This window comes from Macaca nemestrina, chromosome 12 (assembly GCF_043159975.1).
Source record: "Macaca nemestrina isolate mMacNem1 chromosome 12, mMacNem.hap1, whole genome shotgun sequence".
NCBI lineage: Eukaryota > Metazoa > Chordata > Mammalia > Primates > Cercopithecidae > Macaca > Macaca nemestrina.
The window spans coordinates 105897939-105912068 of record NC_092136.1 but is presented as its reverse complement, the minus strand read 5'-3'; the positions used below and the strand labels follow the sequence as shown (position 1 = coordinate 105912068).

Below are 14130 nucleotides of genomic sequence, written 5' to 3'. Positions count from 1 at the left end.
AAAAACCTAAAAGAAAACCTCTATTGTTCTGATGGAAGGTCAAAGGGACATACAATGCAATTACATCCATATATATAATGCAATTATACAGGTATCCATATATGTAATGCAGTTATATCAATTGGAAAATTTTTATCTGCAAAGCAGAGAAATCAGCACAAACTAAATGCCATACAATGTCCTAGAGAGGTGCCTAGAATGGAAAAGTTCTTGCTGTTATTACCTTGTGAGAAAGCAAATATGTTGCTGTGAAGTTCATTGTTACAGAATAGATTATAGAATAATATAACTCATATAAGTAGTATAATGTGCAATTAAGGTTTTGTGTTTCAAATGCAGCAAGTTGAATGTATTCTTCAAAAGTCAAGTTTTCATTTTTATGCTATCAGCCCAAAATCATACATAAATCCAGTCTTACCAGATCCAATATTATCATAGCATTATCAACATTGGAATGTTTTGGATAAATTATGTTATAAAATTGTTTTAATTACCTTTTCATTGTTACTACTCCCTAGAGAGTGTTCCTCTTGCAATATGACTAAGTCAATTACCTTCTGCAAATTAAAGTGATTATAAAATCCAGTTAGAAGTACTAGCCTTAAACGTAGCTATTACCATTGTGTTTGTAAACCTTATAATAGCTAAAGCCCATGATATAATTGTTGTAAAAATTGCCTGAATTTCAAAATGATAAACATTTCATTGTTAGTTGTTCCCTTAACTTACTCTGAAGAATTCTTTTGTTGACCCTGAATCCAGTGTTCCATAGGCAATTTCTGTTTGTTTGGCTAGGTCTTCTGCACTTTCTATGGGAGAGACCATTCGCTCAACCGTCAGGAAAGCAGCGAGGTTAGCAGTGTAAGATGATATAATGATGAGTGTAAAGAACCACCAAACACCTCCAACAATTCGACCTGAGAGGGATCTAAACATGGATAAAATAATGCACATTTTCCTTTCTCTAACCAACATAGAGAAAGAAAAGAAATACCATCAATTCACCATGCACATTTAAAAATCATGATTGCAAGTATTGTTTTATTTTCTGAGAGTCTACTCAAGAATGATTCTAGATTTCTGTATAATCTGATATCTTCTATGGTGTATTTAATATATAAATGCCACTGAAAATATGACAACCATTTCCTTTTTATTGTTTAAAGAATATGGTAGAAATGTAAAACTTAATAGCTTTTCTTCAGCTGTGTAAGGGGAATACTTAGTTGAATTCATTAATAATCTCCTGCCCTCATTTCTTAGCATCTCTGAAATTAGGATGCAGCCTATGGTTGATGAGATAAAATATAGTATCATGGTTTAATTGGCAGCATTATTTCTCTCTTTGTGGTACATAGAGTAGCAATACATATGAACAGTGACTGGGGTCTTAGATTTGATGCAAGTTGGTAGATACCTTTCTGAGACAAAAGGAGAGAACTTGTTTTTACCTTCAGTCAGAGCCCTGCCAGGATGATGGAACTTAGGCCAAGGTGAGATGAGGGTCTAGAATTGGTCTTGAAGTGACCATAGTTGAGGATTTTTTGTTTGTTTGCTTGATAGTCTACTCCTGAGCTAAGTGGAGGTTGAACCATGTCTCAAAGCATCTTTACACACTGATATATGATTTTCTCTCTTCACTCTTTCTCTGGTATCAAGGATGTGTGGGTGAGTATGAGTGCAGAGCAAATGTGAGAAGGGGGTGAGTAAAAAAATTCAGAGAATGTTCATCATTGAACTCACTTATCGTAACCATCAAACTACTTAAAATTCCTGTGGCAAATTGTTGTAAAACATTTGTTTGAAAACTTGAAGAATGATTTCATATTTTTCATGGCATTTACAAAGCTAAAATACTCCCTTATTATAATACTTGTGATTATAAAAGAGACACCTATTGGGTTTAACTTAATATTTGCTTACTCCTGGCTTTTAAAAACCATTACTTGATTTACTTTGATTTCTGTTTAGTTCTTTAATTGAAGGTTTTCGAGTCAGATTCCTATGTTACTGGAATTTAGGCATATTTATAATTTTCCTAGGTCTTAAGAAACACAAATTGCATTGTGCCCCAAATGTCTCTTTTTTGAGAAAGCATACATTTCTAAAAAGGAAGAAATCTATGTATTTGTGATGCTAATATATAGTCAACAATTAAAGCAAGTACTTTTCACACCTTCAGCTACTTTATGAGAAAAATAAGGTATTTTTTCTTGCAAAAGAAGGTTGCATTTTTGGTGAATATAATGGTTAAATTATATCTTATTGGTATTCAAAGGAAGGGAGCCATGACTCCACAGATAGTGAAAAACATTCCATAAAACTAGCATAGTGTTTGCATGGTTGGCTTCTTGCCTATTGCTTAGCTAATTTATTCATTGCTATATAAAACAATGTATATCTGGTACCTACTATGTTGACTCAGGTTCCAGGTATCTCCCTTAAGCTATGTGAGATGAGAATTAAGTCCAACATTAATTTCTGAAAATGAGCAACAACAACAATAATAGGAAAAAATTGCAATAATAGCAAAAGTGTTTGTTTTTTAAAAGGAAACAAAGTGGAAATGAATTCCTATTCTACAATTTAGGTTTCAGTTTCCATTTGTCAAACTAGTGAATGAAATATTAATACTAAATGATTTTTGAGAGTTCTGATAGATTGCATAGTTTCTTTGCTATTGAGAAAGTTAATGTTTATGATATATCCACATTTTGTGCTAATTTGGAAGAAACTGCTATTTGGGAATTGCAAGTCTTTCCTGTGTTTCAAATAGTCCTCTGTCTTCAGGAAAAGAACATGTGGAGAGAGAATTTGCACAACATTTAGAATTACTGGGAAATTGGTGAAGAACTTAAGAGATTTGAAACTAACCTGGGTGAAATGTCACATCCTTGCTGCATAAAAGCACCCAGGGAAAACCAGAGGCTGTTAAAGATGCCAAACTCATTGGGAGGCTGGTCGCTGGGTCCTTCCTTTCCATCCTCTGGCTCTTCTGTGTGCCACTCATATGGACTAAATCTACTAACTAGGAATAAGACCACGCTGACACCAATGTAGGCAAAGACTATGCACATCCAAATCTCATAGGCCAGAGGATCCAAGAAGGAAAACACTCCTGGTTTGGATTTCTGAGGCTTTTTGATCATGATAGATATGCCCAAACTCATGAAGGGTTTAGAAAAGTCAATGACCTCCTCTCGTACCAAAGTGATTGTCAGAGGGGCAATAGCAATCTCTGCTTTCTATAAGAGAAAAAACACATGGAGACACATAGGTTAATGAATTTCATGAAGCAATTAGCATTGGAATGATCCATTTAAAGCTAACCAGTCATGCATTTATTCTACATTTATTTTTGGAGTGCCAAAAATGAATAAGACTAGTGATAGATACGAAAATGAATAGAAATTTTTTCATAAGATATTACTTAAGTTGCACAAAACATTTTTATAGGTTCCAGTAATTAGATAAAAGGAAAGAAAATAGAAAAAGAGTGGATAAGCAAAAATAAGTTGAACTCAAATTACTGTATTAGTCTTTAAGGATCTGGGACACTGCAGAGGAGACTTGACAATCTTTCCATATGGCTGAATTTGTGAATTTCCTGGCCAGGAACGCTGCTATGTTGCAGCCTTTTCTGTTTCATTTGGAGCATTGCCACTGATTCATTACTTGGCCATCCCTTAATATTATGACTTGCAAATTTCAAACAGTCTTTTCTTTTTTATGCCTTTCCAGCTATGAGAAAACAGATCATAAAGCCTGTGCTTGTATGATAAAAGAAAATGCGTTGTTTGATGATATTTTCCAATTCAGCACACACACACAAATCTGGAAATTGGCATTTATTTCCTGCTATTCACATATTTTGATTTCTCCACCTTCATTAAAAAAAAAGATTTTGAAAAACAGTAGATTCATTTCTCAGATATTATAATCATAAGGCACTAGCCTCCATTTTCAGAGTTCTGTGATTTTGAGCAATTTTTCTGAGCTTGTTTCTATAGCTGTAAAATGAGGATACTTTTTCCCTGTTTACCTCATAATGTTATTGTGATTATTTATTGGAAGCCTTAATAAGGTAATAGTGAGCATTTATTAAGGGATTCTGTGGCCGATGCTGATCTGATGCTGATTTAAATATTTTGAATAGCTTCTCTTTTAGTCCTCATAAGAATCGTATACTTATCATTGTCTAGATGATGAAACTGAGATTCAGAGAAGGGAGATTCACACATCATGGCAGCTCTGGGATTTGAGCCTGGGCTGCTTCTGTTAGATCACCACCACCTCTAAAATCAAGTGAAATAAGGTGTAGAGTGTAAATCACCCCACCTCTAAAATCACCTGGAATCAAGTGTAGTGCAAAAACTAAACTATCACATGATCTACAAATAAAAGGGAGTTTTGATAATTTATTTTAAAAGGAATATACTTGACGTTAAAATGGAACCAGAAACATGCTCAGACATACAAATTCTTACATAGAGGCTGCCACTCTTACAATGACTCTTACATATCCTCGGACTCCTGGTTCTATACAGTGGCCAAGGGCTTGATACAAGGGCAACTGCGGGGTAAGAATGGGGAAGGTACGTTTTAGTCACGTCTCCTTGGGTGACTGAGAATTGACCACATATTAAGAGGGAATAAACTTTGTTCACATCATAAAAGCCCATATATACAAGACTCAGACCATTGCTGGAAGGTTATTACTTTCCCCATAGCTATCATTATGTGTATAATTTTTGTTGCATAAGTAATATGTGAACTAGCTTTAGAAAAATCAGTATATTTTAATGATTTTATTAGTATGACCCAGCCTATTAGGAAACGTTATCTTTATTCCCATCACCTACTCTTGTTTTTTCTTTCTATATACTCTGAAAGACTTTGTTCTATGAAGAGTATTTTTAATTTCTTTTAAAAAGGAATAATGTAGAACATTACATCTTACAACTCTGTTTCTCTTCTCAAATAATATAATGAACACTTTTCCATTTCAGTATACAAGTTAAAAGTAAGTTTTAATGATTGCAAATGCTTTATTGGAAAAATATCAAAATGTACTCAATCATTTTTTAAGTTTGAGGGATATTCATATTGTTTCCAGTTTTATAAAATTTAAAACAGTGAAGCTATGCAACATCTTTGAGGACAAATCCTAACACATGTTTTAATTATTTAAGATAAATTTGTAGAAATGAAATGGCCCGTCTAAACAGTAATAATCTTTTTAATGCTTATAATGTGCTGTGCCCAGCTTTTCTCCAGAAATATTATGCAAATTTCTACTGTCTCCAGCACTATGTAAAGGCATGCTCAGTCTTAAACCTCAGAAAAGACGTGTTTATCTTTACTTGTCTTCCCCAATTATCTGGAAGGAAATTAGATCTCCTTGTACTAATTTGAATTTGTTATTATAAAACAAATAGCTACTTGTTCTTTTATGTATTACTATCATAATCTGCCCCCACTTTTCCATATTGAGTATTCATTTTTTTTAACTTCCTAAATTGTGAGCACTTTAAAATATATTTAAAATGTTCACTTTTATTTCCCATATGTGTTGCAATTTTTTTCCCTAATGATCAATTGTTTTGTTTCCGTAACTTAATTCCAGGTCTTTTCTTGCAATACATAGGTTTTAAATTTTGTCGTAGCCATATAAAATTATTTTTTGTGTGTTTTCAGCCTTTGGTTTCATGTTTTAGAAAAATCATTTTCCTATCAATATTATGTATTTTATTCTAGTATCTGTAATTCTCCTATCACTTTTTGGTATCTTCGATGATGAAGTGTTAGAAAATTGTTAATTTTCCAAGTTGTCATCCTCCTTTACCAATAGGAATAAATAAATAACACATCTTTTCACTTACTTGAAATGCCTCCTTTCACATACTACATTGTTCTGTGAGGTATGTTCTGAAATTTTTAATTTATATAAGTTCCCACTAGTGAGGGAAGAAGCCTTAAAAAGACACATAAAGAGAAATACAGGTGTTTTCTGAACAGAAAACTAAGTGCCATAGAAAGTGAACATCGGATGAAGGTGGTGACATCCATGTCCAATGAGGGACACTTTCAAAAAGTTAGAGATATGTGAGAGTCTAGAAAGAGACTAGTAGAGATAGGTTACACATGGGCTTCCTCTGCCAACATCGGGGATGTTGCATGTGCATTGTTTCATGACCTCTCAGTAATTTCCAAATTTGAGTGTGTAAAATGTCTCCCACAGGTAATTCTGCTGCTAGTGGAATGTGCTTTGAGAATTATTCCCTTGGATTAACACACACGCGCGCGCACGCACACACACACACACACACACCAAGTGTGGTAGAGGCCAAGGAGATGACCCTGAAGCAGCACACTGCAGGAAATCAGGGTGAACTTGCTTTACTGCACAGGCATGGTAGCAAAAAGGACCTGAGTGTGAGAGAGGTTCTGGATTTCTGGGTCTCACACATGGTGTGTTGAATAACATGTAAATGCTTCACAGACAATTGGTTCATTACAGTTATAGCAACAAAGTTTGCAAGGAGTAAAGTAAAAAAATATAATGAATCCAAATTTAATAATTTTGCAAAGTTAATCATTTAGACATATTAGGCTTTGTTCTATGGAAGAGAATGGATTTAGTTTTAGTAGGGTCCTGGGAACCAGGCACTCATGTATGTGTTAGCAGTAGGAAACACAAACAAACAAACAAACAAAAAAAAGTTGAGAAACAAGTATAGACTTTGCAGACACCAAAATGGAAAGTACCTAGACTGTGGAATGTGTAAGAGACCCGGAAGAAGATTCCTTTTGGGAAAAGAGTGGACAACTCAAGCATCAGAGATTGGAGTCTTTAACCACTTGCAGACTGGCTGAGGAATGAATATGAATATGATATTAATAGCCATTATGTTATCTTTTGTCTCTTTGAGAACTGCATAACTTTGGGACTTTTTGTTATTGTGACATGTATAGGACTGACATAACTTTTCCATGAATTATGCTACTCCCTTCATATCCTTTGTTTTCATTATTTAAACAATTTGCCCTGAATGAAATGTGGTCAGAACACTTGTAAAAGAGTGAGTCTGGGTTTCCCAGTGGGTAGGGACTCCAGAGAAGAGATGTATGACAAGTGCCCCAGAAAGTAACTCACGTCAGTTATGCTGTTCATAACTAACTGGTAATCCAAGTATGATTTTTTGAGATGAAATATGCAAGAGTATTTTCTAAAGGGAATGAATTACAGTAGTTCTAACAACTTCAATAATATTAACATCTAAGTTATGCTTACTGTATCAAAAGTTTAAAATATTAACCAAAAAACAAATGCTTTAGAAACCCTTTTCTTTGAAATTTAAAGCTCAATATGAAACAGTCAATGAACTCTGTGGTAAAATACATTTTGCTATTTTTTTAAACTCCTTTTTTTTTTTCTCATTTAGGGTCACCTAAGCAGTCAGCAATTCTTTCCTATGGATATAAAACTAACCAGGTGCTTCATAATGTCAAACAATTTCCTCATTCTGCAGAGGTTTTAGTTACTTTACTCTACTGTGCAAATAATGTTCATTGCTTCATGGTCTAAAAGGCAAGATGCAGAATCATGAAACTCTTGAATTGCAGTTCTGGCTTGGAAAGCGAGTCCTTCCTAGGACTTCAGTTATGCTCTAAATCTTTCTATCTTTATTGTTTTCTGAAGAAGGATGATTCTGTGTAATTCTCCATTTCAAAGTGGTCTTGTGAGGATTAATCAGACTACATTTTGAAGGTGAAATATAAGTTGGCTTTTAGGAAATTTCATATTACATTTCAAGTATATGTTATTTTAATGGTTACTTGATGAATAGAGTTTCCTACGAGCTACAGATTTGGTTTCTGGACTTCTGAAATATTATGCTATCACTAGCATGTGATAATTGCCAGTTTGATTTTGACATTTTGCAGTGGTAGCTGAAGACATTGATCTTGATATTGCTCTGATTCAGGCAGGAACATTTATGCTGTATTTGCCCTCAGCTATGAATATGTACCCTCAATATCAAGTACACTCAAGGGAGGAGCACAACATGCTTTCATGTGAGGTCTACTTTGGAATAAATTCTAGCTTTTGTGTTTTGCTATGTATACTAGTATAAAAAATGACGGCACTGCATAAAGTTTAAATTTACTGTGTTCAGCAGAAGTGTAAGAATCTGACATTATTGATGAATATTTAATAGAGGATAAAGTAATATAGTGATTGCCTCACCAATTACTTAAAAGATACCTATGAGTAATTACAAACAATGGAGGTATAAATAACTATCTAAAATAATGACCATCTTTATATGGTTGAAGGAAACCTGTTCCTACAGTTATCAAATACAAGATTACTATTATATTTGTTTTGTAGTTCTATACACGGCAGCATCAAACTTAAAAGAACAGTCACTCCAGATCCTGAAGTCATTTAAAAAAACTAGGACTGCATATTCTGAATTTTTATCTTCTTTCTAATTTTGATCTTATCAAGTGTCAGTTTTTCTCATTGTTTGTGGATTGCATTATTAATAAAATAAAGAAAGATTTGAACACTGATTATGCTTCTTGGAATGTAGCTGCAAATTAAACAGTAATAGACGTTTAAAAATTGTTATGTGCCCAAGGGAAAAGAAGTTTCAGGTATATGTAAGTAAATTCTTCAATAAGTTGATTTGCTTACCCCATAAACAAGTTCTCCTACCATCCCATTCCAGATTTTTGTGTCTGCATCCCTTGCTCCATATTTTCCATCAGGGACAATGGCAATTTTATACTTGATACCAATATGTTTTGCAATTTCAGATGCCAAATCTACACAGTATCCTTCATACTTGTCATTTCCTTCAAACATTTCATGATTTTTCTTGTACATAACATATGGGGATTCCTATAATGAGAGAAGTAGAACTGTAAAGGAGAAATTATAAAACATTTGAAAAACCTTATGTAAATTTCCAATTTCAGAATTTGACAAAAGATTGTATTTAGTATTGGCATACATACTGATTTTGTGTAGCTAGAAATCAATAATAAAACAGATGAATATGTAAGTATGGGTAGCAGAGATTAAATTGCTTTGCATTGGTTGCTAAAATGGAAATCTTTAAATTTCCATTGGAGTAAGTATTAAAAACCTAGCACTATGACTGTGATGGGAGAAGCATCAGTTACTAATTATCTAGAGAAGCATAAATTATCTTCTTTGGCAATGAAATGAGTATTTCTAAAATATTTCATGAAATTAAAGACTATTCATTAGTCAGCTTCACCTAATAAAAGACTAATTCAAGGTCACAGGTTTCCATAGTCTGCATATTATTTAGCCACATTCAACTGTGACTTCCTTTAAGAAAAAGGTTACATCATTTTTCTTTGATCTCTAGTGTTTAGCAAGATGACTTTCTCAGAGCAGGCACTTGGTACACTATCATTCAAAGAAAAAATGAATTAATAGTTAAAAATTCTTAAATAGTTATTTGCATTAAATCTGCTTTCCTAATGTCCAGTATTTTGGCTTTAAATATAGTTTGTGCTTCATGAACTTTAGTTATATTGTAAAACATTTCGCTAGTGATGCTGATAATTTTCCTCCAATTGTAATGAGCATACACTTGAGGTGATATTCCCATTTAGTTTTCTAAGCAAGTGAGACAGAAAATTTGATGAATAATTATGATAGAAATCCTGATAAAATGAAAAAGGTTATCAGTGGCTGATAATTACTACAGTTTTCAGTTAAACACACATACACACACACACACACAACACACACCCTTAAACCAAACCATTAAAAGACATGCACTGAAGAGACATTTTAGCAAAAAGCACTTGATTTTGTAAGTGGCACCTAAAGCCACCAAACAAAGATAGACCTGCTGAACACATAATATTGAGAGAGTCCCTGGTCACATCTGAGTTTTCCCAGTCATTTGCAGTCAAGGAGTGGCCACCTTTGGCTACATTATTGAGATCATGTATTCATATTTTATAGAATTGTACTGTAACATTTATTTGGTAATCTCTCATAAAAGTCTTTTCTTTTTCCCCAGAAAATTCATAATTGGGGAAGTTGAATTTGCTCTTAAAATTCTAGAATAGAAGGCAAGTTGCTTTGGATGAATAACACGGCAACCTACACTAATTCTGATATTGTTTTTAAGTACTTCATAAATGTAGAACCTCTGTTAAAAATTTAATAAAACATGTGAATTATAGGACATTTTATTTTCTCATAGAGAGGCCCTAAATAATTCTACAGTGGGCAGTTTTCCAGGATTGGTCCTTCTACTGTGTTCTTAAATCCTGCCTTAGGTTGGCATGGTCAAATGACCCAGAAGCCTCCAACTTTTTTGAATTTGATGAATATTCTAACTCTGGAATTGGGTAGAAAGTTCTTCCACACATAAAATTAAGGCAACCAATTGTCTCTTCTTTAGATAGATGAAAATTATGCAGTAGCTTATGGAAAACATTGTGAAAATGTAAAGAGTTTAGCAAACTATAAATGTGGTTATAAAGTTGGTGAATTGTTGCAAAGCATTATTATTTTCTAAAATATGCTATAGAATATTAATAGTCATTAGGAGCTAATTCTTACATTTTCTCTCTTTTTTTTTTTTACAATAACCATTTTAAAATATGGAAGAGTATTTAGAAAAAAGCAAGAGCCACATATTTGTAAAATGCTTCAATTCAGATTGAAATGGTTGTACAACTATCATCTATAAGTGTAACAAGTTTAAGAGTTTTTCGAAAGGGGTATAGCTAAGGCTCCATTTGGTACTACGGTTGAAGGTCAATTCACAAGTGTCTGCAATATTTGAACACATGAATTTTTGTACTCAAATACATATATTACTGTATTAGCTTGTGTGTGCAAGTTTCTCTAGCTAGTATTTATAATCTAATTTGCTAAATGCCTACTACATTATATAATGAACATTTTACTTCAATAAAAGCTACATATTTGTTATTTAATCAAACATTTATTAAGCAGCTACTGTATGCCAGGCAGTTTGCTGGGTGATAGGGACACAAAAATAAGTAAAGTATGCCCCTTGTTCTCTTGTAATGAAAGTCACGGTTTTTTTTTTTTTTTTTGGTAATAATGGCAAAGGAGTATAAGGTGTGGGGAACAATAATAAAATATAGTAGTGAAAAACAATGGTAGCTCTTACTTATTTAGTGCTTACTATGTATTGGGCACAATGTAAAGTTCTTCATGTCTTTTCATTTACTTTTGACACTGGCACATTGAGGTAGGCATTTCCCACTTTGCAGATGGGACAGTGAAGACTCAGGGAGGTTAAGCCAGTTGTTCAATTTCACAGAGCTAACAAGTGAAAGAGGTGGGAGCTGATCCTACATTTTGATATTTTGTTTTGTTTTTGTTTCTGAGAGACAGTCTAGCTGTGCTCTGTTGCCCAGACCAGAGTATAGTAGTGCGATCTCAGTTCACTGCAACCTCTACCTCCTAGGTTCAAGCGATTCTCCTGCCTCAGCCTCCCAAGTAGCTGGGATTACAGGTGTACACCACCACTCCCGGTTAATTCTTATATTTTTAGTAGAGATGGAATTTCACCATGTTGGCCAGACTGGTCTTGAACTCCTGGCCTCAAGTGATCCACTAGCCTTAGCCTTCCAAACAGCTGGGATTACAGGTATGAGCCACTGTGCTTAGCCAATTTTGAAATATCTGGAAATTTTTGAAACTATTGCATTTATCTAAATATGTGCAATTAATTGAGATTCCATATGACTTAATGAATATCTGGAAAATTTTGAAGCACTTATTGCATTTATCAAAATATGTGCCATTAATTGAGATTTCATATGACTTAATGAGGGAACAAGATTAAAGAAATGCATTTCTGCATTTTTATGAAATTCATTTAATGAAATTCTTCATATGATCTTCTATGTAAACAGTGTAGATAAAAACCTTTCAATTTCTTCTCATAGTGTCTGGCATAGAGAATGCACTAAATAAATACAAAGATATCCTGGCCTATCAGTGTTTCCTAAATAGCAGTATCATTATAAAGTAATTTTATCAGAAATTCTGATTCAGATTTTCTAAAGGAAAGTAAATATTAACAAATGCTAGGTTATCTCTTCTGAAGCAGGCCCACGTCTATATGAGTAAAATATTTATTTAATGTCTTCTTTCATTTTTTCAGTTTTTTTCTTTCTTTTTTATTTTGGACAGCAGGAGTCCATCAGGTCATTGTTTTCCTGCCAAGCAAACCAACAAAGACTAGAAAAGACTTCAGCTTACTGCAGATGTTGATTAGAAATGCAGTTAGATTTTTTTGCCTATCCAGGGACATAAACAATTACTGAGATTCAAGATGAGTGATGCAGACAGCATAAGAGAAATGACATGATCGCACCCAGGGAGATGGGGAGGTCGAAGGAAGAGAACGGCTAGGCTTTCCTTGAACAATGTCGCTCATGGTTGCTCAGCTCTGCTGGTTCTTTGACTGTGTCTCATTTTGCTTTGCTTTCATGTCAAGTCCAAAAGAGTAGCAAATATTCAACATTCGCCCAACCTCTTCATTTCCTCCATGCTCAATCTGACAAGTTGTCTGCAAGTAGCTCTTCGAACACTTCATATTAGAGTTAATACAAAGTTTGGGGGCTACTAAGGGGGAAGAAAATACAAAATCTTTTCAATGTAATAAATAAATTCTGGCAAATCATTAAGGAGGATTTGTGGGGATATCTTTGTAAAACAGCCTTATGAATTCCAAAGTGTTAGATTTTGAATAAAAACGGAATGATCAGAAGGATAGAGTAACCTCTTATTTCTGTCTTATGTATATAACCTGCTATGATTATTATCAACTACTATGCTTTGCAGGACAGTAATTTCTTAAAAAGTTATTTAAAATACATTTCTTCTTAATGAACAGGAGTTTTATATTAAGATAGTTTCTCTGATGAATGGGGTTCTACATCTGCTCTGCTTTTCAGGAAAGAAGTCACTCTCTGTTTAAAGCTGCTACATTAGGGCTTACTTATGGAAGTATTTATGTAAATTAATTAAGATGATTTTTAATCAATAAAATATAATTTTCCTACCAAGGAAATTTTTTTGGATTATTTGTATTTGGCAAAAGTGGAACTATCAAAACAAAATATTAGAAAGGCTTCAAAATTTTCTAAACATCACAAATATAATTATTATAATTACTATTAAAAGTTGTTACAATAATGTGATCAGTGTTAACCAATGTTGTTTTCTATGTGGATATTTGGTTTTCTCCAAAAATCTTAATGGATGTAGATAATTTATCCCATAGATAAAATTCTTAAAAGTGAAGATTAAGATATTATTATTCAATTCAGAAAAAAATAAGTAAATCTAATGGCTGAAAAAATTTAAATGTAGCCAAAATCATTTAAAAACTAACTGATTTATAAGCTCTTCAGTGAGTGATGTGTGTGAAAGAGGAAAATTAATTTTTTTATAAGGAAGAAAATACATTTTAATTTCTGTATGCATGTGTATATATATAGTATTTTTATATAAATATGTGTGTGTATGTTATAATGCACATACATATGTATAGTGCATCTACAGAATTTTACATAGAGAAGAAAAAATATCAAGCATGTTATAAAAAGTACAAAACGTAAGCTCTGGAAAGATCATGTGTGATAAGGATAATTGCTTTTAGGTTTGTAACGTAATTCTGATACTGGAGTGAATACATTTGGTTTTATGGAAAGTTTGCTTAAAGGATTGTTATGTTCATGAGATGGTAAGAAATATCTTTGTAGTTGAGCAATGCATCATAAGCATCTCTTAACTTCGGTAGTAAAGCCTTGGGAAAAAGAGGAGCTCGTCTGAAACATCACTGTATTATCTCCCCTTTTCCAGAGAGTTCAATAGCCAAGAAAGTAGTAAGATTACAGAGGAAGACACCACCCTCCCTTCTCCCAAGATCTACTGTAAATGGCTTTTCCCTCAATTGCTGTATTTATCCAAACCACATGGAATAGATATGGCTTCTTTGGGTTATTTGCAGAAATTATTACTTTTAATACAAAAAGTTAAATCAATATGGTCACAGTCTTATAAATTTTATTGATTTTGTAAAA

At 33.3% G+C, this 14130-nt stretch overlaps 1 protein-coding gene across 9 annotated transcripts in view; it reads right to left on the bottom strand.

Moving 5' to 3' along the window:
* The window catches only part of LOC105493681 (glutamate ionotropic receptor AMPA type subunit 4), a 374751-nt gene that overhangs the window by 55857 nt on the left and 304764 nt on the right, over window positions 1–14130 (bottom strand). For all 9 annotated transcript variants that reach the window (XR_011611032.1, XM_011761528.3, XM_011761526.3 and 6 more), the window contains 3 exons: window positions 8705–8911; window positions 2875–3245; window positions 730–928 (listed from right to left, as the gene is read on the bottom strand). Coding sequence is in view for 8 of the 9 variants with exons in the window: in XM_011761528.3 (XP_011759830.1) it covers window positions 730–928; window positions 2875–3245; window positions 8705–8911 (777 nt within the window). In the remaining variant the exon portion in view is untranslated. The remainder of the gene's footprint in view (window positions 1–729; window positions 929–2874; window positions 3246–8704; window positions 8912–14130) is intronic.